The 23,114-nt window shown below is 43.8% G+C and overlaps 1 protein-coding gene across 2 annotated transcripts in view; it reads left to right on the top strand.

Annotated features, from left to right (window-relative positions):
* The window catches only part of USP13 (ubiquitin specific peptidase 13), a 67,281-nt gene that overhangs the window by 27,663 nt on the left and 16,504 nt on the right, over nt 1-23,114 (top strand). For both annotated transcript variants that reach the window (XM_035133042.2, XM_060274355.1), the window contains exons 4-12: nt 3,190-3,311; nt 3,843-3,985; nt 5,215-5,399; nt 10,540-10,634; nt 11,865-12,052; nt 14,223-14,294; nt 15,001-15,094; nt 20,801-20,926; nt 22,293-22,446. In XM_035133042.2, the coding sequence (XP_034988933.2) occupies nt 3,190-3,311; nt 3,843-3,985; nt 5,215-5,399; nt 10,540-10,634; nt 11,865-12,052; nt 14,223-14,294; nt 15,001-15,094; nt 20,801-20,926; nt 22,293-22,446 (1,179 nt within the window). The remainder of the gene's footprint in view (nt 1-3,189; nt 3,312-3,842; nt 3,986-5,214; nt 5,400-10,539; nt 10,635-11,864; nt 12,053-14,222; nt 14,295-15,000; nt 15,095-20,800; nt 20,927-22,292; nt 22,447-23,114) is intronic.

The raw sequence follows: 23,114 nt of genomic DNA, 5'->3' as shown, positions 1-23,114 counted from the left end.
GAACACAGCGGACCCGGAAGTGTTTACTTCCAGGTTTCATGCGCATGTGCAGAAGCGTTCTGCGCGCTTTGCGCATGCACAAAAGCGCCGCTCGGGTTGCGGACTTTTCTGGGTGCAAACGGCACCCCGGAACAGATTGGGTCTGCAACCCGAGGTACCACTGTATGTACTTTTGAAACCCAAGTAAATCATTAATATAAACATTTTTTAAATAAAAAGTAGCTATTACACTTGTGTATACTTTCTGTTTTGCATGTAAGTGTTGAATTGTGGGAGATATTTGTTCTATTAGGTATAGTGTTTCATTATTACCTTTTGGCTAAAATAAATATGATTAGTTTTAGCAATTGGGAAAAGATTCTGTAATTGCATTCCCCAATAACTGATTGAGCATCCTTTCATACATGTGAGCTGGTGACTTCCTCTCTGATTTTCCACCTGTGTATGGGAATGAGCCATTGGCGAACTAAACAATCTATGGCCTTTTGAACTCTGGGTTTTAAAATTGGTTTTTGATTGTTACTGTGTTACGCACTTTGTGTTTTTATATTGTGAACCTCTCCTTGAGCCTCAGATGAAGGACTGTATTGAAATTCAATCAATGTGTGTGAACTGGGAGAGAGCCACGGTTATTACTCTGGTTGCATCTGGTTGGAGTTGTTGCAGCCTTTGTGATCTTGGAAGAAGCCTAAGACTGATTCCTGGTACTGCCATGGCACAACCCCTATCAGTGACCCTGGGGAAGTTCCTAGTTGATGTGCATCAACAGGGCTCCCCCTACTGGTGGTTAACCCTTCTGAGACTTCCTGTAGGCAGTCAGGAGTCGGTTGGTTTGGTTCTAATGCCTATATTTGGTTTGGTTCCAATGCCTAAGCCAATACCACTCACATTCTGTAACCAATAACGTTGTGGCCTTTTTTAGCCCATTAACCTAAAATACTTGTGTCAAGTGTCTTTATTCCAACAAAGGGGGAGGGTTCGGCGCCTTGCCATGCAACGAATGTTTCCAAAGGTGGTACCTTGTGTTACATACTTAATCTGTTCCGGAGGTCCCTTTGTAACCCGAAACCGCTCGTAACATGAGGCACGCTTTCACTAATGGCACCTCCCACTGCTGCCGTGCCTCCAGAGCGCGACTTCCGCTTGCATCCTGGGGCAAAGGTTGCAACAAGGGACATCTACTTCCGGGTTAGCGGAGTGCATAACCTGCAACATTTGTAAGGGGGACGGTACGTAACACGAGGTACCACTGTATGTAGGAGAGTCTTGGGGGGGTATAGGAAGGGGGTGGTTGGCAGAGTGGGCAAAGGAGAGAACTGACCCTGAGCATCTGCGTGGTTCGTGTTGAACTGGTATTGGGGAAACCCAAACTGAATGTACTGTTTTTGCAGCACGTTTATTAGCAGAGTGAATGGAGTGATGGATGACTGTAACCTGGGGATTGACAGATATATTGGAGTGTTTGGTGTGTATTGGTGGGAAGAGTGACATTGGATGAGCTTGTGAGTATTGTCTGATTTGTGCTTTGGCTGTAGGGAAATTAGTAGTATTTAAGAGGGATTCTGGATGTGATGTGTTTGTGTGGGTGGGGCAGAGTGCTGCATGTTGTGAGTCAGGTCTTGGCAAAAGGGAAGGGGTCCCTGGCTCTTAAGATGTTTCGCAATGTGATGCCATGTTTTTTTTTGTGGATTCTAAATTTTGTTTGGTATTGTAGTTTATCAGTCTCAGTATTTATTGTTGTTGTTGTTTAGTCATTTAGTCGTGTCCGACTCTTCGTGACCCCATGGACCATAGCACGCCAGGCACTCCTGTCTTGCACTGCCTCCCGCAGTTTGGTCAAACTCATGTTCGTAGCTTCGAGAACACTGTCCAACCATCTTGTCCTCTGTCGTCCCCTTCTCCTAGTGCCCTCCATCTTTCCCAACATCAGGGTCTTTTCTAGGGAGTCTTCTCTTCTCATGAGGTGGCCAAAGTATTGGAGCCTCAGCTTCAGGATCTGTCCTTCCAGTGAGCATTCGGGGCTGATTTTCTTCACAATGGGTAGGCTTGATCTTCTTGCAGTCCATGGGACTCTCAAGAGTCTCCTCCAGCACCATAATTCAAAAGCATCAATTGTTCGGCGATCAACCTTCTGTCCAGCTCTCACTTCCATACATCACTACTGGGAAAACCATAGCTTTAACTATACAGACCTTTGTTGGCAAGGTGATGTCTCAGCTTGTTATAGATATGGATATTGTATTGTTGTAACCAGCTTATTTATTAACATTTGTTCATATATAGCGTCATCAGTGTACAGGGGGCTGTATACAGTCAGAATAAGAATTCTACCCCAAAGGGTGTACAGCTGAAAACAGCCAATATAAACAATACAGTAAAAATCAATAGTTTAAAATGTGCAGTTCACAAACCATTGTACCATGTATACTAAAACAGCCACCCGCGACTGGAACCAGAATTCTTCCCTGTTTAGGGCAGGCATAGGCAAACTTGGCTCTCCAGATGTTTTTGGAACTACAACTCCCATGATCCCTGGTCTTGTTAGCTAGGGATCATGGGAGTTGTAGTTCCAAAACATCTGGAGAGCTAAGGTTGCCTATGCCTGTTTTAGGGCCAATACCAGTAGGAATTGCTTGGCTGATGGATGAAACCTTGGTTTGCACCTCTGGGCGATGGCTCCCATAAGTACATACCTGAGGGGTGGGAGAAACAAACGTAAGCTCAGAAAATATGCTGAAGTCTTCCAGGTGTATCTCTCTCACTCCAGTCCTCTCCTCCAGCAAGCCAAGAGGCTGCCTTGGTGTTAAGTGTTGTATATATACATCCCCATATATATTCATGAATAAATAAAATTTCACAGTTTGGGTACCTGTGGGTGGTAGAGAACCACATACATAGCCTTGACCTCCTAGGAAGAAAGGTTGGAATGCAATGAATAAACAAGCTGTCATTTAAAAAAACTGACATTTTCCTCAAGAGGCTTAATGAAAGAGAGAGAAAAAAGATTGCCTATGAGTACATGGTTTATTGAATTAACATTTGAACTTTTATTGTACTGCTAATTGATTTAAAACCTGAGCAACTAGGTGCCTGGGAGTTTCCCAAGCAAAGCTTGGTGCAGGTCTAGTATCTTTACCTGTTATCATTTTAATGCTCTATGAGTTTTTTCTCTTTCTCTCCCTCTTGCAGACCTAGAATCCAATGGTGATTTAAACAACGATGATTATGAATTTGAAGATGAAGCTAAACTTGTCATATTTCCAGACCACTATGAAATTCCTTTACCCAACATAGAAGAGTTGCCAGCTTTGGTAAGTGTGGGTAACAGACAAAGAATGGGATTTAAACTGATTTTAAATGGGATTTAAAATATGTTTTCACTCTTAAGGGACCATGGGTGCCAAGCCCGGGAAAGACCTATTTGTGGGACCTTGGAGAACTGCTAGAATAGGCCACGCTGAGCTTAAGTAGGTTTGTAAGGCAGATCCTTATATTTTGGTAGAGCAGTGGAATATAATGGCCAAGAGTGTGTGTGTTGCATGGCTGAGTCCTTTACTGAGATCTTGACTCAGCCTTGAACTCACTTAATGGCCTTGGGGAATACGTTGTCTTTTAGTCTTAACTCCACTCCTCTGCAATATAGGGATACTTTTGACCTGCCTTGCAGGGCTCTTGTGAGGACTTCGGAAGGATTTTGATCATTCTAAAGTGCTATATGAAAGCTAATTGCTTATCATTACTGGTGTACTTGGTTGCAAACACTATAGCATAGGGATAGTTTTGTCTTTTGGTTTTTTACATTGTCTTTTATGTTCAGTTTGACTTTACCCCCCCACCTCTAGGTTACGATAGCTTGCGACGCAGTCCTCAGTTCGAAATCTCCTTATAGGAAGCAAGACCCAGATTCATGGGAAGAGGAGCTGCAAGTCTCCAAACATGCTAACACTCTTGTACAGATGGACAATGGAGTCAGGATTCCTCCCAGGTGAGACTGTTGCACTTTGTTACCTAAGAACTGCCCTGTGGAACAGATCCCAGATCCCACCTAATCCAACTTCTGCATCCCATGTTAACCAACTGCATGCCTTGGGGGATGGGTGGTTAGGATAGGTGCCTTTGAGGATGGGTGGTTAGGATAGGTGCCTGGCTAAAGAACGAAAACCACACTTGCCAAAAATAATGTGTAATGTGATATAGAGAGAAATAGCTAAGGAGCTCTCGGGTAAGACCTTCCAGGAGGGCCCCAACCCCACCCCCACCCCATAGCACATAGATATGTAGTGCAACACTTTTATAGAAACCGTCTTATTTGTCACTCCTCTCATTTTCTGTCTGCAGCAGCCATTAAGGTCCCTGTTGGCAGCTATTTACGTTTTCTTCACACCCATTAACACTGCATTAATCCATTACCTGTCTCACGCAAAGGACATTAAAGTTAATTAAATGATTCTAAAGTGCTCTGCAGTACATTATATGGTTTTATAACATTTAATATACAATGTTTTAAACTGATAGCAGGTCTTTCTGCTTTACAGTAATGGACACGTTTGTATTGAGTGTTCTGTATTGAATATGCAGTGCACCGTAGGAGGACAATTTGGTCACATTAATCCCTTTTTACCCAGTCCTCCCTATTCCTTCCTTTCCATCTTTTTGTTCCCCCACTACCGAAATGTTGGTTGTAAGTTTTCCTAGAGCTTAATGTCTGTTGCTTTTCTTTTCTTATGTTGGTGTGTGTGTGTGTGTGTGTGTGTGTGTGTGTGTGTGTGTGTGTGTGTGTATGTATGTATGTATGTATTGATAGCACCATGGACCAGATTCAACTAACAGATCCTGCTAGTGGACTTCTCCTTGCACAACAGGGCTCCCTGCATGTCCCCCAATTGGCTCTGGGCAGCTCAGGAGTGCACATAAGAAGGAGAGACTTGTTTCATCAGGCAAGCAGAAACGCTTATGTTAAGAAAACATTTGTAACAGAGCAATACTGAATTTCTTCCTACGTACAGTTATCGTTAATGAAGAACCGCAGTTTTTGAGGATTGGTGATGTGGGGTTACTCAGATGGCAGCAGACTGTGGTTGTCCCATTGGCAGTTGACAAGGAGAACTCTATGGTTAATCCAATCTGGAAATCTTTGCCACTTGTTGGTTTTGGAGGTAGACCCAGGTTTCCCCAGTACTGCCAATCTAACCCTGGATGTTTCTTGCTTTACAGTGGCTGGAAATGCTCAAAATGCGACCTGCGGGAGAATCTTTGGCTGAATCTCACAGATGGGTCAATACTGTGCGGAAAGTGGTTCTTTTATGGCAGTGGAGGAAATGGACATGCGCTGGAACACTATAAGGAGATGGGTTATCCCTTAGCAGTGAAGCTTGGAACAATTACTCCCGATGGTGCAGGTTAGTCAGTTGGAAAATAAGTACCTTTTATCAGGTAGCCCACACCATCACTGTCTCTTGGTTTTTATCACAGACATGTGGTATAGAAGAGGGCAGGAAAATGAGGAAGTAAGCAGGGGTTTTACAGAAGCTGAATTCGGGACAAGGTACAACATTCTGCACTCTGACAGAACTGGGATATGCACAAGTGTCCTGGATGATGTCTTTTCTACATTGCAACTCTGGGCCGCAGGAGAGCTGGCTGGCTCGTCTAGGGCCTAATGGCCGAGCAGAGTTTTGAACGTTGAGTTTGCTATGTTTTGTAGTTGATGGGATACGTCCTTTGAACAATAAAGGAATCACACAGAAAGGCCAGTAAGGGAGAACACATCTGACTGTTCTCAACAAAGGCAGGCCATGTTGTGCAACTCAAAAGGATTCTCATTTCTGTCCATGCACACAGTTTTGCTGCAAAGCTAGCCAAAGTGGGGAAATGCATGCTTTCAGCATTGCCACGGCAAAACAGATTTGGTGCTTGGCTTGAGTATGCCACATCCGAGGGAGGCTGCACGTTTAGAACAAAGGGATTTTTAGACCCCCTCAGCATAGCCACGTTTTTGTCACGCGGCTCCCAGGGGCCCTGTGGCTCAGCTGGCAGCTCTCTCTACAGCTCTCCTTCCACCCCTCAAACTCTTACCGTAGAATTAATGCCGCGTCAGGAAGCACATAAATCATTGGAACTTCTGGCTGTGACTGAAAAGGGCAGAGTGGCCTCTTGTCATTGTTAATGGTTGTGCACTGAGGGCATAGGGACAAAAATTGTTAGAGGAAGGGATGCTAATGAGGCTTATGTGCCCATCATGATGCACGATTGTCATACTGCTCTGGAGGGCTTCCATCTGGCCAGGGAGGGGGGCATCAAAGGCTCTGGTCTTGAGTCACCTGCATAATATTTTAGCCAAAGCAGGCTATTAAGAGGACCAACATATTGCAGTGGGAATTTGCGTAACAGTACAGATTTCAGTTGGTTAATAATAGAACAGAGTCTTAGCAGAGAATTAAACATGCACGTAGTCTTTTAAGTATCCTAGGTTACCTTTAAAATCTTTATCATTCATCCTTGCAAACAATTCTTTTAGCAGGGAGGGGAGGAGGGACAATAGTTCTCTGTGTACTCTTCGCTCCCATTTAGTGTCTCCCCCCCCCCGAAAAACTCAATAGGCCAGATGTGTTTTATTCCTGCCTACAGTAAACAAGAGCAGTTTACTAATCCTTCTTTTCGTCTAATTTGTGATCAGTTAGATACCAAAGGGTCCTAAATACAAAAGGAAATATGAAACAAGTTTGTGGTCAGTATTGTGAAAAATTCAGGTTTTAAGTGTAGTATTGATCTTTTGATTTCAGCGGAGAACTGCAAGCTTCGGTTGCGTACCGTTCTTATAACTGCTAAAAGGAATGAGTGTAGTTTGCATTTCCAGAGTTCTTTGAATGCAAACTCAAATGAAAAAAGAAGAAAATTTAAAGATATCCAGAGGGGTTGCTTTTTAATCTGTTTCTGCGAAAACAACAAAGAATCTTATAAGACTTTAAAAGACTGACAAATTATATTACGTCGTAAGCTTTCGTGGCTTAGAGCCATCTTCATCAGAGACATGAAATGTAATCCTCAGCTGGCATGGATGTAATTTAAAAGCTGTAGTAAAATGGCAATGAAAGGCAAACAAGGATTTGTATCCAAGTGTCCCTAGATGAATATCAACACTTCAAAAGTTGACCTCAGTTGGCCTCTGGAGTGGCTTTGAAGCCTACTTGCATTGAGTTTAGGTTAAAAATGTTATTGTTTTGTCCCTGTTTTATTTTATCTCTAGTTAGACATCCATATGGATGTTTTTTCCAGCTGAAGTGAAATGCTTCAAATAATGTTGCAAATGTTATCCAAGGTTCATTTAGGTGGCTCTGATAAAGCACACAAACTTTTTCCAGGTGTCGCACAGCATTGTGACTTAACTGGAAAAGCATGAAAATGCTGAGCTCTTGTTTACAGAGGGGAACAATAACATGTACCTGGAAACAGAGACTCCTTTGGCATGCAATGGCAGCAGAAGGGCACCATGTCTATCCATAAATGCCAGCAGGGTCACCCTTGGCAGACACTAGTGGAGAGAATGCTGGACTTTATCAGCTGGACATTGCAATGCTTATTGAAAGGAACACTGATCCTGTTTTTCCCTTGCAGGATTTAGGAGACCAGAAATTATATGGCTGGATGATGCTCATGGTTTTAGCACTGATAAAACCTTAGTATGCTGCTTTTGAACCCAAATTAGGATTACAAGGTGATTTAGCAGCAGCAGCAGTAGCAGATCTGAAATTCCAGCTATTTTTAAGTTTCTCCTTCCGCTGTTCCTATGGACAAAGAGGTCATTTGTATTATCGTTTTTCAAATAAAGAGGGTGGAAATTAGGGATGGCCTATCCCGTTTCACTGCCTGAGGCAAAATAGGAAGTTCCCCACCTTTCTGCCCCTGCCAAAGCCTCATTTACCGGGATCACATGCCTATGGCCTCTGGGTTCATTCTGCAGAAATTCTGGTTCTGGCTTCTGGTGAGCTCTTGCAACAGCCCCATGAGATCACACAAAGGCCTCATACAACCTTCTCAATAACTTACTCTTACTAGCGTCTCGGGAAGGGTGTACGAGGCTTTGCACAACCTCATGGAGCTCTTGCGTGATTTTGCAGGGCTCTTGTGAGATCTCCCTGGAACCTGGAAGCCACTGCATCTACTTCTCTGGCGATGGTATGTGCCTATGGAGGCGCCCCTTGGATTCTACCGCCCGAGGCGGCTACCTCAGACTGCCTCATGACCCTGGTGGAAATGCTTTGAACTACATACCCTCATTAGCAGATGGCAATATATTCCTTAGCAGATGGGAAGCTATGAGATGACTTGCCCCAAAGGCACACAGTATGCTTTGAATGCAGGTCTTTCAGATTCAAGTGCAGCGCTTTAATCTCCTGGTTCGCAGCCTTGTTCACCCTGCCCCCTACATGGCAACATCCTTCTATTTTGCCACACGTACACTGAACATTAAATCCGCTACAGTTAAAACCCAGATGAACTAGTTCCATACTCTGCAGTAAGTGAAGAGGAGACATGGACAGGTTGCCAAAGACCAGAGATGCCTGCCTGATTCAAGGAATAGGGTAGCCCAGCAACCTCCTGCAGGGGGTGGTTAAACAAATATAAACAAACAGACATAGGAGTCCTTAATGGATCTGCCTCATGGAGAAAAACATCTTTGCCATCCTGTTTAGACACCGCAGTTTGGATCCTGTTGCTCCTCCATCCGTGTAATTGGGGATTGGGGAGGAATTGCTCCCAACTCCTACCCCCTGTAGCCCACGACACCACATGCCACACCATTCCCAAGGCTCCTGCAACCCCAGGACCAGATTTTTGTGGGTTGTGTTCGCGCGTGTGCATTGAGGGGGCTGCAGAGGAAAAATAGAGGCAGGAAAGGCACGTTCCATGAACTCTGTTGCATTGAATGGAAGGAAAGTTCAGATTCACACCTGTGATACTACGTGTAGTAAGCCCATGCTTTGAGATTGGGGGAGCACACAAGGAGTTACTTACAGGGACGAGGAGAGCAGTTTGTGGGGAGGAACATCTGGCATGTGCTGATGTCTGTTGCAACAGTACCCCACACTTCTTGGATGGAATTCTGGATACCTCGAACTTACTGCTAAAGCAAGGCTTCATAGAACCATAGAATTATAGAGTTGGGAAGGGACCCAAAGGGTCACCTTGTCTCCTGCAATGCACCTTTTTACTAAGCTTCTTGGTCCGCTAGTGCCATCAAGGGAAATGTTGTCTGCTTTCAACTAGCAGGATATGCAAGAACCCGGGGTGTGGGTCTGCCTTCTTATTTTGTACATAACAGCCCACACAGCTGCCCTCTCAGTGGCTACTAATCCTGCTGACTACGTACTACTGCTAGCATTAGAGGCAGTATGGTGTCGGTGATCACCGCTGCATCTTCTGACAGCAGATTTCATAGCTGAGGTGCAGTCCCAGGTTCTTCTGTCCCAGGGCAACTACTGTAGCATTTGGAGCAGAGTTTTCTTTCTGGCAGGTGGGGCAGGAAAGTTCTCAGCAGCTGCTCCTTCTCTTGCTGATGAAGGAACAAGACGGGCCCTTCCCTTGCTGTTTTATGTTCCTCTTGAAAGGCAGGGGTTGACCTGTGCTGGGCCCTGGCTTTTAGCTAACAGTTTTTTTGGGCAGAGGAGCTACTTGAAGCCTGGTGGGGTGGCAGGGGCTCTTCATTTGCAGGTAGGCAGCCGCTCTGATTGGGAACAAGAGAGAGCACCTGTGTGTTGCAGGGGAGAAAGAGAAAGTTGGCCGCTCAGGCTTCCAGTTGCCTTGATTCGATTTCGTGGAGAAAAGCGATCCCACAATTCCTGTCTCTCTTAATTTCTGGAGGGGAGGATCCCTCTGGGTATAGTGGAGCAGGGTTTATAACCTGTTGCCCTTCTCCAGGCAAGAGACGACCTCTGAGTGGCCTTTTTGTTCTCTGGCCAGTGGATAGAGCCAAAGTGAGCTCATACTGAACCATTGGTTCATGCAGCCCAGCATTTTCTACTCTTGACTGGCAGTAGCTCTCTAATTTCAAGGCAGAGAAAGTCTGCCCTCTGATACCTTAAAAGAACTGGAGATTCCAGGGACCAAACCCAAGAACTACTATGTGGAAGGCATTCATTCTGCCCTTTAGCTGTGACTTTCTTTCTAACACCTGAAAGCTCACTGCTGCAAGGACAGAGCCGGTTGCCTTGTTCTGTGCCTCCTAAATTGCCCCTGCTGCAAGCTGGGTAATGTGGGATGAAGCCACAGAACAGTGATACACCAAGCTGCAACAGCAGTGTCTGAAGGGCATCTTAGAACAGGGACCTCTTGGTTGCCAATGGAACCATTATAATGTGGAGAACTTGGTAGCGAACAGAAGTTCCAGAATTTGCTTAATAGTTGAGCTGGCACATGTGCAGCAAAATTACTATCGCTCGGCATATTATGTAGGTGGTAAAGCTTCAAGAATATGCTCTTGTTAAATAATGCTGATGGGTAACACTTGGTGAGCAGTCCTTTTTCTTCTTTTCTCTGCAGATGTCTATTCCTTTGATGAAGAGGAGGCGGTTTTGGACCCACACATAGCCAAACACTTAGCACATTTGGGCATTGATATGCTCCAAATGCATGTAGTAAGCGGCTTTCCTTTTATTCAGAATCTGTATCTTGAGCAGTTATGGAAAATAGTGGGAAAAATCAGTGCCTCAATTGGAAAAGCACAGTTTCCATTCTTGCGGGGAGTGGGTGGGTACTTCTTTCTTTTAAAATATAAAATCTGCTTTTCATTTTATGTTCTCCTGCTAAAAGGCTTCTGATAACATAATAAAATGACACCAGGCTGCTTCTGAGTTCGGTAAGACTCTAAGCATGTAGATTGGGAATTGAGAAAAGAGTGGGGAACCTTTCTCAGCCCGGGGGCCACATTCCCTTCTGGGGAATCTTTTGGGGGCTGCTTGCAAGTGGTTGGAACACTGATTGTAAACTCAGGACCAGATACAGAGGCCTGGAATGCTGTTTTTGGCTCCTGAGTGTGAGATTCCCCAACCCTGATGTACAATATATGTGTGTTTGGAAACCAAGTCTATGCTTGCCCTCCTGCCCAGGATTGAACCATACAGTCACATTTTGCAAAGTTTAGGTCTCTGCAAATCGGACTCTACATTTATTTATTTTTACCACATATTGCATGTGAAGCTCCGCAGAAAAACGAGGGAGCTTTTTATGGCTATACCAGTGGCTCTTTCTGTGTTGCGGCTATAAAAGTGGGAGTAAGTTGTGAGCAGGGACGCGGGTGGCGCTGTGGTCTAAACCACAGAGCCTAGGGCTTTCCGATCAGAAGGTCGGCAGTTCGAATCCCCGTGATGGGATGAGCTCCCGTTGCTCGGTTCCAGCTCCTGCCAACCTAGCTGTTCGAAAGCACATCAAAGTGCAAGTAGATAAATAGGTACCGCTCCAGCGGGAAGGTAAATGGCGTTGCCGTGCGCTGCTCTGGTTCGCCAGAAGCGGCTTAGTCATGCTGGCCACATGACCTGGAAACTGTCTGCGGACAAATGTTGGCCAGTAAAGTAAGATGAGCGCCGCAACCCCAGAGTCATTCATGACTGGACTTAACGGTCAGGGGTCCCTTTACCTTTACCTTTTAAGTTGTGAGCACCACTGGATTGCAGTTGCTTAGATAATTCAGCAGGTGGAGACATGATTGCATTTGTATTTCAGCAAGCTGTTTCATTGCTGAGTGTTTCATTTTGGAAAGTTCTCAGAACCAGGTGTTTTCTTCTTTTTCCTATTTAAATACACCTGCTTTATAAGTACATACGCTTTTGTAAACTGCTGCTTCTTAAAAGCTCCCTCCCCCCATTCAGACGGAGAATGGCTTGAGAGATAACGACATCAAACCCAGAGTCTCTGAATGGGAAGTGATCCAAGAGTCTGGCATGAAGCTAAAGCCAATGTATGGTCCAGGATACACTGGCATGAAAAACCTGGGCAACAGCTGCTATGTCAACACTGTCCTACAAGCCATTTTCAGCATCCCTGAATTTCAGAGAGCGTAAGTCATTCTAGGAAAGTTTTGCGGCAACCGGATTAGAATCTCTTATGTTCCTCATTGCACTACTAAGGCTCCCTACAGCAGTGTTTCTCAACCTTTTTTGGGCCAAGGCACACTTGTTCCATGAAAAAAATCACGAGGCACACCACCATTAAAAAAGTTAAAAAATTAACTCTGTGCCGCCCTATATTGACTATATAATTATGACTGTAAGAAACACTTGCCAATTGCTGTGTTGGTTGCAATCTCCTGTAATAAGGCTTCACAAGCCGCTGATTTCTCTGCCAGCACAATCCTTTGCTAAGCAAGTTTCAGGTTGAGCTCATCCAGCCAGCTTCTTTAAGTTTGTCTAAAACCACCCTCCCGTGGTGGTGGCTGTTGAGAGCTGCGCTCGCTCCGCGTCGTGACCCGGCCGGCTTCCTTTCCGGCGGGTTAGTGCTTTTTATTGGCGGCCGCCAGGCACGTGACAATGCAAATTGCCCTTCTCGTCGCTGCACGTCGCGGCACACCAGCCAGCGTCTCGGAACAGCGGTTGAGAAACGCTGCCCTACAGTATACACAATGGCTAACTCCAGGTCTGCCCCAATGCTTATCCCCAGCAGGGAGCTGTGGTTAATTGGGACTTCCTGGGAAGTAGGCCTGTCCATTGGTGAATGTAGTTGTTGCATTCTCACTTTACATATTTTGTTAGATGTGAAGTGAGTCTAATAGATACATGTCCAACCCATGCTTTCTTTTTTTCCATCTCTCTCTTTTTTTGAAAGCACTCCTAAGCTTGCTGGATTTTATAGGGATCCTTCATCCTCTACTCCCATCCCTGCAGCAACCATCTGTTTATTGAGTGCATATATAAATACTTTCAAGCACAGTGGTGTGAATCCCCCGAGAGTCCCCTGGCCAGAGGGGATGGCTCTTCATTAGAATCCCTTCCCCCTGTCAACTGCACACTCTTGCCTGGCAACAGGGTCTGTATAGCTGTCCTAGGAACTAACCCACTCCATCCTTCAGCCAGATGTAGATGGGGAGACAGAGGACCCTCAACTGCTGGTTTGCTCCCAGAAGGCAGTGTATTGCTTGTGGAGTTCTAGCAGGTGTCTCACAATTCCAACCTCCAAAATTTGAGGATAAGCATTCATTTATTTATACACCACTCTTCTACTGTTGTACTTAGAGCGGCTTTGCAGCAATAAGGATAAAAACAGCACTAAAACTATAAATGCTCACTGGAAGGACAGATCGTGAAGCTGAGGCTCCAATACTTTGGCCACCTCATGAGAAGAGAAGAATCCTTGGAAAAGACCCTGATGTTGGGAAGGATTGAGGGCACTAGGAGAAGGGGACGACAGAGGATGAGATGGTTGGACAGTGTTCTCGAAGCCACGAACATGAGTTTGACCAAACTGCGGGAGGCAGTGGAAGACAGGAGTGCCTGGCGTGCTATGGTCCATGGGGTCACGAAGAGTCGGACACGACTAAACAACAACAAAACTATAAATATACAAATCGGACAGATCGTTAGAACGTATAATGAGTGGTATTCAATGCTTCCCCTTTGCTGACGAAATGGGAGGGAAGGAACTTCCCGTGATTCCTGTTCTTCCTCTCTGCAGCCACCTCTGCCCCTGAAATCTGTTCCTGAAGGACCCCCAGTCCTCCAGAGCAGATTTTGAGGAAGTGCATGGGAAGGTGGAATGGGTGAACATTTCCTTCTTCTCAGGTTCTGCTGCCGGATGCCTTCTGTCAGCAGTGTGGAAGCATTGGATACTACCCAATGCAACCAGTCCAAAGAAAAAACCAACAGTAGTGAGAGACTAAAAAGTGTTAGCAATTAAAATCCACCAGAAGTAGAATTAAAAGATGCTATACAGTATGTTAAAAGCCCATTGAATCGGGTGTCTTCAGTTTCTGACAGAATAGAGATGGAGATGGTGTCTGGCTGATGGATTTTGACTTGGGGAGCATTCCAGACCTCAGCACTGCTATAGAAAAGGCCCGGCCTCTCATCCTTGTCACAGTGGGCATATTGAGATGGCAACAAGAACCTCTGAAGTAGATTTTAAGGCCTAGGCAAGACTATATGGGAGCAAATGGTCTCAGCAAATTATGTCAATGGAAAACAATCTGCTCTATTTGAACGTTCTCTTCTTCCCCCACAATTCTCTCTGGATAGGTACGTGGGAAGCCTTCCAAGAATATTTGACTACTCTCCTCTAGACCCAACACAAGATTTCAACACACAAATGTAAGTGGCAGGCTTCATATTAAGCAGCAGATTTCTCTGAATGGTTGAATCTCCCACATTGTTCGTTGCTTTAATAACCTTTATGAGGTACCCAGACAAACACTGTTCTGGACATGGGGGAAATCTACTAATTGCCTTTTGTCATTCTTATTAAATGACAGATTTCCTTTTGAACTTGGCTAGTGGCAATTATTCACGGTAGCTTTATCTTACAGTATGTAATTGATTATAAAGCTGACTTTAGCTGTTTCCATTCTGTGGATAGTGCCAAGCATTTGTTGATTTTGTTTGGTTGTTCAGTATTTGTATTACTGCTTTACAATTTTAATTTAATTTATTTTTGGAATCACCTATGACATTTGAGAAATGATTGTGCTTGATTGACTTTGATCTGATCGCTGTCTTTGATTTGAGCTGGACGTTCACCAGAGTAGTCCTGTTGTGGTTTGGAGAGTATTTTCTCCCACTGCAATATTTTGTATGGCTTGCTGCTTTTTGGAATGGGGGTGCCAAGAGGGAAGAAGCTTAGTTGGATCATAGTAAGGATGTGTGTTCAGGGTGTGTGTTAACAGATGGGCCACAATTAGCCTTACTTTCACCCTCCTGATGTTTTCTCCCTACTCTGAGCCTGGTGGGAAACATTTTGTGTGCTTTCTCTCTCCTCCCCTACTCCCACCCCACCCCTACCCCCCTCCCTCAACTACAGGGCTAAATTGGGACATGGCCTCCTTTCAGGCCAATACTCTAAACCACCAACGAAATCTGAGCTCATTGAACAGGTGATGAAAGAAGAACACAAGGTATTTACCTAGCATGCACACCTTGATAACTAGGTAGAAGAGGCACCCAGGCAACACGTAGCTAGCCGCTTGGGTGCCCAGGGCGAGCTACCTATGGGGGTGGGGCAAGCTGCCCACTGGGCGGGGCGAGCCGGGGCAAGGTGTGCTGTGTGGAGCCTCACCGCCACCTCACTTACAGCTGTAGGGAGGCTGAGCCTGGGGGAGGCAGGCAGATGCAAGCCCCATGCTGCTGTTTTGGGCAGCGCAGAGCCTGCAGGCATCCGAGCCACCTGAGCGTGGTTAGAGCGCCTGCAGGCCCTGCGGTAAATGCCGCCCCCCGCGGTGTGGCGCCCCCCCCACTTAGCTACGCCTCTGTCGACAGATCTGGTCTGTGCCCTGCATCAGCTGAGCATGGCTCCCCAGAGCACATTCTTAGAAATAATCTATAATGCATTGGCAGCGCCGTAGCAAATCTGCTGTGGTTCCTTGCCAAGGTGGCTCAGTGTGGAATGAAACCCTGAAGGCAGAAAGCATGATAACTGCTGGTGGCAGATATACCCCACAAGCAGCCCAGAGTCCTAGCCAGAGTAAATGCATATAGAAACAGGACATATCTGAATATTTTTAAGAACTGCAGCAAGGAACACAGCACAGATTTGACTTTAGCACCTCTGAGCAGTTGAGGACAGCCTTTTCTTTATCTTTCCTTTAGTGAGGCAGTTTTGTTGCATTCTGGAAGCAGTGCTTGGAGCTAGTATGTTTGGCCCACTGGGGGATTAAAAAAAAAGATATATTTATGGCTGCCTGCCATATAATATTTGCTTTTATTAGGACACTGTCTGGCATAGTTCAGCTTGTGTCTAGTTATCGTTTTGTGTCACTGTCGATCTTTTGTTACCCTAAAACTTGGAAACTCACATTGTCCCCACCCTGCCTCTTCCTCTCTAAGGTGGTGTGTTTGGAAAGGAAAGGTCACCATGTAATGGATACAGGAGATGCAGTAGCTGGAGAGGAATTTTTGTTCCTGGAAGAACTACTCAGAGTAAAGACAGTGGTGTATTTATAGCAGGGTTGCAAGTTCAACCAGAAGAGTAATTATTTGTTTGAATTTTTTTAAAAGGCTTAAAACTTTGAACTGAGTGATTACTCAAAGCTAATTTTAGTCAGCTGAGGCAAATTCTAATGGGCTAGGGCCAAGAGTTAAAGATATGCACCTTCTGCTTTTGGGAGGCTGTTTTGGTTCTGGTATGTTCCTGCTTAAATCAGGGATTAAATATAAAATGTTAAATGTGGCATAACCCCCCCCCCATATTTTTTAAAGGACTCACCTCCTGTATCTATTATTATTATTCATATTATTATTATTATTATTGTTATTACAACTACTACTACTATTATTTAAAAATACACATTTCCCTGAATTGGGTTCTTAGTGGTCACCCATCCAAGTTGCTAATTAGGGCTATATTTGTTTAGCAGCAAGATGGTCCCAAAGATGGCATTTCCTTTCTAAATGATAGTGGCAGCTTTTCTTTCTTAAAGTCTAAGCTATTGCACTCCTCAGGATGTATAGAAAGGCAGCTGTATGGAGGCTTTGCTAAAACGAAAATTTATTTAAACGTGGTTGGTTTATCAATTAGCTAACATAGCAGTCCTCGGTTTATAGAGTCCCTAAAGAAGATGGGGGAGAACGGAGCTTATTCACACGACCAGCAAGTTAGTTCTAGGGAGAGCCTGTGCATTTTAGCTCCTGGTCCGTGATGAGGTGGCTGCATTGCCTCTGCCAACATATGAAGTGTTTTGATGTACCGCTGCAGATCTTGCTTCTTGGTTGTTTTTAGTGGTGTTCCAAAATCTGAACCCCTTGCATAGTAGAGCATGTGTACGACTGGCTCAAGCCAGGATGGGAGCCAGTAGTGGTGAGCTTTCTCAGTGGGTTTTCTTTTACTAATCTTCATCTACCCCCTATTATTGCCTTCTGGCAAGAGCAGAATTCTTGTTTCTGAATGGCAGTAGGGTGCTGAGGCCGGGGGAATGAGAGAAACCACAGCTGCCCTGTCTTTCAGCACTAGAGAAAAGTTATGGGCATGCATGGCTGTTTGCTTCCCACATTTGTATCCTGCCTATCCTCTGGATAGTAACTCTGGAGTAACAAGCATGGAATTCCATTTTACCTTCACAACAATGGTGTCGTTGAAGTTAGGCCAAGAGCGGGGTTTTGTGGCAGAGTAAAACCACTCTTGCCACTCCCTTCTTGGATCAGGATCATGTTTACAGTAGCCTTTTCCCAAGGGTCGTGCTATTTGGTGGAACTGCTGCGTCGATGAAGAGTTGATGAGGAAAGTGTTGAGCCTCTGTGTGATCGGTGGAGTAAAGGATGCTTTGACTTGGACATGGGTGGAGGACTGGATGAGAAGCATCAGCGGATCCTTGTAACCAACGTGGGCTGGGGTGCCCAAACTCAGTGCAGCCAAAGAGTTTTCTGCCTATATAACCTCCAGAAACAAAACAAGACAAATGCAAATCCCGTTGCTGATGTTTTGCAAAGCTTCACCATGTTACTGTCCCCCTCTGCCCCAATCTCTCGGGTTACCTGTACAAAATCACGACTTTCATATTATGTGTGAATCCAGAATAATTTATTGGATATCGGGAAATTGGGCAATCTGCTTTCTCTGACCGTCTCACTGGAACTACCTGTTTGCCTGCCCACCCCCCCCCCCGCCCCATGAAAAACGTAAGTTCAATTTATGGGGAGGCTGGTCTGGAAAATTCACACAGGAGAACGAACATGTGTTAAATCTCGTTTGATGCTTATCTCAGCAGCTGTGGCAAAATTGAAAGAAAGAAAACATCTAGAGGGAATGTTGGAAAAGATCGGGATAGACGTTGAGTGACTTTTTAAAAGATTTGGACATTAGAATAAAGACGGCAGCGTAGACAGTTATTTATGATCCCCAGATTTTGAAGCATTGGGAACTCAATTTTTTTTAATGATTTGGCATATGATTTGGTTTAATTGATATGTATTTGTATAATTTGGAATATTGGAAATATGTGAAATAATTGTGTTTTAATTGGAAAATTAATAAATAGATTTTTTTTTAAAAAAAGAAAATGTAAATTCAAAACCTATTTAGCAAAGGAGCCCATTTCAGCTTTACTTCATATTAATGCACTGCCATCATGGGAGGCAATGCGGTCGAAACAGAAGCATCATAGCAATGATTAATTTTACATTTTCTTCCTCACTTTTTTATAAAAAAATGTAACAAGCTTTATTAATAGTCTTACAGTACATTACATATATATAGTACATCTCTTAAAGTAAATTGAAATTTCAATCATGTACACAAAAAAATGAAAAAAAACCCACCCATATACTTATATTTTCTTACATAATTATGAACCTTAAGTTTCAGCTGTATTTATGCTACTTTTTATGCGATTATTAACAAAAAATTATTAGCAAAGATTATTAACAAAAAATATAAAGACTTTGGACTTCCTGTTACCCACTGAAGATGGACCCCTAGTGGGCAAATAAGAGTATTGTGGCCAATTTTTTTCTTTGTTTCTTTTTTGCTTCCTTTTTTCTTACCCTCCTTGTTTCTCCTTTTTCTTTTTTCTCTTGGGCTGGCTGTGTTGTTGTAGTGGTTGGTGTTGTGTGTTTGTGGTTCTTAATTTTTATTTTTTAATTTATATTATTTACTCTTTATTTCCATTTTTTCCTTTTTTCTCCTTTATCTTTTTCTTTTTCCTCCTTTTTCTTTGTTGTCTTAAATACTTACTAAATTAACCAACTTTGCAAGTATATTAAATTCTTCAGATTTAGAAACAAACTATACTTGGGACTAAGGAAGAAATTATGCGGCAATGAAAATTTTAGTGTAAAAATGGTCCATCAGATTTACTCGGATATATCTACCTTGTTTTTCACACCGATACTGTGGCACATTACATGGTGCCTGTTAACACGCTTCATAGAGAGCTGCTGTATATTTTAATTTATTGCATCTTTGGAATCCATCCATCGTTGGATGACGTCATTGGGCGCCTCCTGCCCAAAGCGTTTGTGTGAGAGATTGAATGATCTGACCCAGCTTATTTTTAGCTAAACAGTTTTGCAACTGTTGATGGGGAAAGTGTTGCCAGAATTTTCTCTCTTGCTTGCTCTTAGTGTGCGCTCTCTCTTACACACACACACACACACACACACACACACTTTAAAATCTGCCTGTGCACTGCAGCAGATTAGCTTGGCAGGAGAAGGAAATTCCATAGAGGATGCTTTACCAAAGTAAATAATAAACAGGAGATTTGGGGGAGGGTGGTATAAGGAGGGTGTGTGTGTTCAAGGGTAGCAATCACCTCTCATGAGCCACAGCCAGCATCTTCAGTGTCTGTCAATACCAAGAGCAAGAGCAAACATGGCAGAAGAGCAATAGCCTTCATGCCCTAACCAGATGGACCCTTGATCTGATCTGCCAGGGTTCTTCACGTGTTCTTATCCTTCTCTCATGCAACCAAAACTCCAGGCTTCACAAGAGGGGGTGGCTATTAAATCAGTTTCAGCCCATAGTGTGAATGCGTCCAACATTGCATTGCCCAGGTTCCCAGATCTCCTGGCCCAACAGTTTGTGCACCTGCATTTCTCCTGCCCCTTACCCATGTGCTTTCCAGAAGACAAGGGCTACAGCTCCTACCATCTCCAATCTCTGACCATGCTGGCTTACCTAAAAACCCTTGAATCTTGATATGTCCCTCTTTCAACAAGCCTTCTGAAATCTTTATCCTGGCTGTTATCTTGCCTTGTGTTTTGGATTGATTTTTTATGTACGTGCCATTCCAATTTTTATATTTATAATCATTTTTTAAATGTGTTTTTAAATATATTTGCTGCATGTGTTCATATTGTCAATGGCTTTGAGATGCCTCATGGGAAGCGATTCAGAAATGAAATGAAACAGATAAAAAATGCTGCCCTACTTGCATTGCGTGAAGGCAGCATTTACCTATGGTGCCCGTTGCCTGGCAGGTTTGATTTTTTTAAAATATTATTTTTTTCTAAAGCTTTCTGACACAGAACTAAGCAGCATACAAGGTAGCTGGAGTTTTGTTTTGACTTTCCTTCTGTCTGCAAGGCAGTAGAGGGCATATGCGTATTGCCCAAAATAGTTTTCAGAATTCCCAGTATCTCCTTTCACCTCCCTGAAATCATTCTATAGATGTGGGGAAATGTAAAGACAATCCCTGTAAGGTGTGTTGTGCATGCTGGTCCCTGTCCATTTAATAGATGGGCAGGAGGAGTGTTACCTAAAGCAACCATAACTAAACTAAAAAAAAAAGGTGTCATTGTGTACATTTGGAGTCACACATGCATGACATTTCGTCTTTTTCTGGGGTCGTGGGGGGTATCTGAAGACTTGCTGCCACCTCCCACCTCATGTAGAACATGCATATGCTATCAAGCGGCATTGTGAATTGCACCAGTTCGTCCCTAGACTTCCCATGTGTACCTTTGGGCAAATAATTAAATCTGTTCCTCTCCCAATGGGAATAGCTCATTGGGAATAGCCCAATGGGAATAGCTCATTGGGTAACTGATACTGAGAAAGATGGGAAGGAGGATCATAACAGTGGCACAGAGCACAGTTTTTGTCACATGCAACAAAGCATTAATTACAAAGCGTTATGGCATATTTTATTCTGGTTTTTTTTTTTTAGCCTCAGCACAATGGCATCTCTCCTCGCATGTTCAAAGCTTTGGTAAGCAAAGGGCACCCTGAATTCTCCTCCAATCGGCAGCAAGATGCACAGGAGTTTCTCCTGCACCTTATACATCTCATAGAGGTGAGCAAGAGTTAACTACTACTTGTCTTGTCTTTGCTTGTATCTGACAAAAATGGTATGTTAGTCTTGTATAGTAGTTTTGGTGTAAAATGATTGATTGATTGGCGTGGGACCAGAGGTGTACATGGCACCTTTGTAGATTTACATCAGCAAAATAAGATGTGTCCTTGCCCCAAGGAGCTTACACTGGAAATCTTGCTGCTGCTATTAGATTTATTATGTGGACTTCACCACCAAGTCCCAGGGTGAGCCACAGCAGTAGGGAAGACTGGAAAGGGAGATGATTCTTTGATCTTTACAAAATAATAATAATAATAATAATAATAATAATAATAATAATAATAATAAATTGCTGGGTTAGCAGAGTCTATTTCCAGCAACTAATTCAGCGAAATCGGGACATTTCCTTTCAGATAAATCAATTGAGTGAATGGGCGTGCAGTGCCTTATCATATTTTATCTTGAGGAGTTCCATGAAATAAATCAATAAAAATCAATTCATGAGTCTCTTAAGTATCGACATGGGAGAAAAGTACTTATTGAAAGCTTTTTTTCTTGGACACTGACGACAAGGCCGGAGAAACTTTCACAGTTGTGTGCATAGAGCATTGTAGTGCGGAAATAAAAGATTGTTCCCCACCACCCAGTTGTGTCGGTACTACTTGATTGCAAAGTAGGGGTTATAGTCAATGCGAGTCCTACTCAGAGTAGACCTGTTAAAATTAATGATCAGGATTAGCTTCTTATGCTGAACTAGTTGGCTATTGGCCTGATCCAGCAGGTTCTTCTTACCATTTCTTCCTTTTGGTGTGTGAGAAATTTAAATTTCTGCCTGTCTTGAACTCTGTGTGATGGTTTTGAGACCTAAAACAACACATTCCCTCCCCCTAAAATGTAATAGGTATCAGTCATGACAATTGCAAGTTTTCAATATGGCTGTTAAAATTTCATGCTGAAGAGGTAGCATGTCAGTTTGGACTCTTAATGTCTTAGTGCTTCGAGTGTTTAAACTACTCTTCGTATGTTATTGTGAGAATATGGGAACAGCTTCAGTGTGGCTCCTTCCTATCATCGGCAACACTTCTGAATACCAGTTGCTTGAAACCACGGGAGGGGAGACTGCTCTTGTGCTCATGTTCTGCTCCCTAGATTCCCACAGACATCTGGTTGGCCACTGTGAGAACAAGATGCTGGACTAGATAGGCCTTTGGCCTGATTCAGCAGTCTCTTCTTAGGTTCTCACCAGCATCACCCCAGCTCAGAAACTAGGACAACAAGGAGATGTACTTTGGATCGTCGCATGTGGCCTGGTTATTCTTGCACTGCCATGTTTGTCCAAGAGGTCTGACCGGTTTTCTCCCTTCAGAGGAACCCCATTGGTTCAGAAAACCCGACCGATGTCTTCCGGTTCTTGGTGGAAGAACGTACACAGTGCTGCCAGTCCAGGAAAGTCCGATATACCGAGAGGGTGGACTATCTCATGCAGTTGCCTGTAGCAATGGAAGCTGCAGTGAACAAAGGTTAGGCGGGAATTAGGCTACTTTACATGTGTTGGTTTTTGCATCCTTCAGAAGAAACGTCTGGGTTCAGCTCAGTTTATTCACGCATGCATGTTGTTTCAGCATCACAATGACTTGCATGTGTGAATGAGCCATTACAGATTTAACTAGGTTTAACTACACAGACAAAACTTTCCCTTTCTCCTGCCACCACCTCAGATACTTGTGTGTGTGTGTGTGTGTGTGAGAGAGAGAGAGAGAGAGAGAAACCAGTTCATGCATCCAGCCTCTAGTCAAGTGATGTACACACATACATGTGTGATACCATCCTTAGTTTTACGCAAAATACCTGAAATGCTGTCCTTTAAAATATCCTGGCTTCTGAGTCTGTCCCTGCAGCTTGATGGAGGTAGGAACTGTCTCTCATGCCTTGTTACGATGTCGTTTCTACGGGGACATACGCTCAGCATTTATCACCCCTGCTATGCAAAAATCTACAAATGGGTCTGAACTCCAATGCTAGAAATCTCTGGTAGTGGACAAAGATCCAGATATCACGTTAAAGGTGGCCAAATTCTGTGTGATTGCCATAAAACTTAGGGAGCAAGCTGTGATATCATCATGATTAAGGTTTTAAAGGACAACTTCAGGTTATATTTTAGTGAGTAAGATCTAATTTATGTATTTTA

Source organism: Zootoca vivipara, chromosome 5 (genome assembly GCF_963506605.1).
Source record: "Zootoca vivipara chromosome 5, rZooViv1.1, whole genome shotgun sequence".
NCBI lineage: Eukaryota > Metazoa > Chordata > Lepidosauria > Squamata > Lacertidae > Zootoca > Zootoca vivipara.
Note: the sequence above shows the minus strand (reverse complement) of the source record. Positions and strands in the feature narration are given on the sequence as shown.